The sequence below is a fragment of the Corylus avellana genome, chromosome ca3, assembly GCF_901000735.1.
Source record: "Corylus avellana chromosome ca3, CavTom2PMs-1.0".
Lineage (NCBI taxonomy): Eukaryota > Viridiplantae > Streptophyta > Magnoliopsida > Fagales > Betulaceae > Corylus > Corylus avellana.
Window position 1 is genome coordinate 32,552,991 of NC_081543.1, and position 3,758 is coordinate 32,556,748.

At 36.3% G+C, this 3,758-nt stretch overlaps 1 protein-coding gene and 1 pseudogene across 1 annotated transcript; one reads left to right on the forward strand and one right to left on the reverse strand.

Annotated features, from left to right (window-relative positions):
• Positions 1-3,758, forward strand: part of LOC132175429 (probable leucine-rich repeat receptor-like serine/threonine-protein kinase At3g14840) — a 66,477-nt pseudogene that overhangs the window by 36,392 nt on the left and 26,327 nt on the right.
• On the reverse strand, positions 276-2,905 carry LOC132175432 (uncharacterized). The gene is made up of 2 exons (XM_059587380.1): positions 1,363-2,905; positions 276-1,266 (listed from the first exon to the last, which is right to left on the reverse strand). Exon 1 carries the CDS (start codon positions 2,722-2,724, stop codon positions 1,738-1,740), a length of 987 nt encoding a protein of 328 aa, XP_059443363.1. The 5' UTR covers positions 2,725-2,905; the 3' UTR covers positions 276-1,266; positions 1,363-1,737.

The following is a 3,758-nucleotide window of genomic DNA, read 5'->3' on the forward strand; positions in this document are numbered from 1 at the left end:
CACACTGATGGATTAGTATTTTGAGTCTCATTGTGGCATTAGTGTGATTTGATTTTTTTTTTTTTTTTTTAAAAAAAAGATTAGTTATATTTACATTGTAGGAAATTGAAAAACTAACTACCCTAAAAAACTTCATAGTGTTCAGACAATGTAAAATCACCTCTGATCTCTCATATGGTATGTCCCATTGTGGCATTACTGTGATCTGGTTTTTTTTTTTCTTTAAAAAAAAAAAACAGTTATATGTACATTATAGGAATGAGGCTTAACTTACATCATCCAAACTCCTGTTTGTTCTAGCATGTTCTGCAGTCCAATTTCTCTGAGCTTTCCTTATTGCATCTTGCCTCTTCTTAACGGGACATGTTCTTGTGTTGTGACCCACCTTTCTACATTTTGAACATTGCATAGTAATACCACCTTTTCTAATCCTATTTGGATTCTTTGGCTCATCAGGCCCCCTCCTCCTTACTTTTTTAGGCCTACCAGGTGTTATTCTATACTTAGGTGGTTCTATCTTCTCCATGTCGGTCTTAACCCATTGCTCTTCACTAGGCATAGGACACACTATTGGCTCATATGCTTTTAAATGCATTTCCTTGCTATAATAGTGGTCAATATAATCCTCAAGATTTCCACCATCATATAATATAGCTGAAAATGCATGAGCGCACGGGATACCAACCATCTCCCACTTCCTGCAACTACACGTTTTCTTCCCCAAGTCAACCACAAAACTTTTACCCTTGCAATCTACCTCAAATAATCCATTCCCAGCATAGGTTGATGTACAATAAGCTGCTTTATCACCCTCGGTCTCAATCTTCTCAACTATCCTTGGGCCAAATTTTCCTTTCATAGCTTTAATGCGCTCCTTCTTCACTTGATACCTCCTCATTAATTTCTTCCTAATCCTCTCGAACATATGTAAGATTGGCTTGTCCCTGAATTTTAAAATGTAGGCATTCCAACTTTCACAGAGGTTGTTGACCAATAGGTCACACTTTGAGTAAGAATGGAAGTATGCCTTACACCATGTACGTGGATCAACTTTTGCAAGGTAATCATGCGCCTTTTGACTCATTTGCTTCAATTCTTCTATATGTGCAAGACATTCAGCCTCCGATATGTCGTAGCTATCTTCCAAAGTTTATCCTTTAGTAATACTCCCCGATTGCCATCATTTCTAAAATTATTGTACAAATGCTGGACTCATGTTCGATGGTCAAACATAGGCAATACTTGTGCAAAGCTTGGAATAAGTCCCTACAAATATCAAACAAAAAATAGTTATATAGTAGACATTAAACACGTATCAATACAAAAGCATAAAAAAATAGCAACAAATTATAACCAACTGACCTTTTGGCTATCTGAGATGAAAGTCCACCCATGTGTCAAGCCACATTGACCAAGATCACCCACAAGTGTTTCCAAGAACCATAACCAACTGTCTTTCGTCTCAGCTTCTACAACTGCCATTGTTATGGGGTACATGTTATTATTGGCATCCCTGCTAACTGCACTTATGAGTTGTCCCTTATGAGGGCCCTTGAGAAAACAAGCATCTACCCCAATTACAAGCCTACAACCTGCTTTGAACCCTGCTTTCATGGCTGATAAGGAGATATACATCCTTTGGAATCTTGGTGGCAATTCAAACATTGGTCTTTCAACCCTCAACAATACACAGCTACCAACATTTGTTTTCCTAATAGTTGCAACATAGTCCCACAATCAATGGTATTGTTCATCTAACTTCCCAAATATTTTTGACTTTGCCTTTCTTCTAGCCCTATAAAGCTTTCTATCATTCACATCAACATTCCACTTATCTTTTACCTTTTCTTGGAGGGCTTTTATTGGCAAATCAGGTTGGGTTCTAAACTCACCCATTAATTTATCAGTTATCCAAGTAGAAGTTATGATATTATTCTTGTATCGCCTCAAGCATGAATGCTTCGGATTCAAAGACATTACTTGGAATGTCTCTTCGCCCTTCACTTGACGCCCATATACTCTATACTCACAACTACTATCTTTGCACACTATACACACCCTATCCTTATCATTTTTCTTGAAAACTATATCCTTCCCCCTTAATACATTATATTGTCTAATAGCTTCTCTGAACATATACACATCTGGAAATCTATGTTCATTCTCCATGTTTAGATTAATCAAGTCAATTGTTTGGAATGTGCGACACCTAGTCACACATTTAGGTAGGGATGACACATCTTCATCACTACCACGAGGGGACTCCAATATATCACTTGGATAATCATATGACTTATCATCATCATCTGATGATGATGATGATGATGAGAATGAGTGAACTTCCTTACCCTTAGATGTGCCTGCATTTGAGGTGTCATCAACATTTGAGCTGTTGTACACAACCATTTGTGACCCATCACCCACATCGCTTTTATCACCCCCCACCGCATCAACTTCTAACTCATGACATCCATCACTTCCATCCTCACCCCCCTCTGCATCAATTTCTACCTCATGACATTCATTATCATTGACTTCTAACTCCTCGTCGTCATCGACTTCAAAAGCATCATCATCATTACTAAGTACCTCAGACCAAACAGGATCATTCCTATTAGAACGTTGCCTATCACCATCATCAATCAACTCATCTTCGTTTTCATTATCTTCAAAAGATAACAAATATAACACAACTACCTGGTGGCCTATATGGTGCTGAACCATTTCGAGTATGTCATGGTCAGAAGACAAGAGTCTTAACCCATCAACAAGGCTTTTGTCAAGTTCTTTGTAGTATATTAGGTCATCATGCTTGTACCCATGTCTTTACTATTTTTTCAATTTCCAAATAAGACAACTCATCTGAGTCATATGCATCAGGATATACATGATTATCTCCTCCCAAGTACATGCAACTAGATTCTCGGTTAAACTTACCCCCATGATATACTTTAAATAGTAAATTATGTTCGGCCATCATATGACCTGTAAAAAAAGATATGAGACACAACTCAAACAAAAAAATAAAAAAATAAAAAATCATTTGCCTAATATTTTATTTATTGTTTAATAAAAAAATGCTGTCTTTGACCACTAGAAAGCAAACAAACCTTTATGACTTGTCTTCTTGTGTTGTTCGCTAATTAAAAATTTTAAAAAATAATAATAATAACAAAAAAAAGAAAAGAAAAAGACTAGCTGAACCATGAATCAAAAGCTTAATTCCTTCTATCATCTATTTTTTCAAATCAATTGTTTGTCTTTTACTGCCATACTTAAAGAGCGGTCACAGTAAGAACGAAAAAAAAAAAAAAAAATGCAGTATTATATTATTTCATAGTATACAAGAAAGTAGAACTATTCAGTGGATCGGTATATATATATATATATATATACTACAAAAATTGTGGTCATTAGCGGCGACCCCAAGTTGCCGCTATTTACCAATACCGGCAACACACAGCTGCTATTTGGTGGTTGGTAGTAAGTGGACGATAAAGCTAAATACCGGCGACTTTTAAAATTGCCACTAATGACAACTCATTAGCAGCGACTTTAGGTCACCGCTAATACTTTTTTTTTTTTTGCCGGAAAAAATGGTTCAAAATGGTTCTATGGTTGCCGCTATTGTATATCATTAGTGGCAACCCTTAAGTTGCCGCTACTTGTATATCATTGGCAGTGACCCTTAAGTTGCCGCTATTTGTCTGTCATTAGCGGCGACTTTAGATATAAGAAAATTAAAAATTAAAAATTAA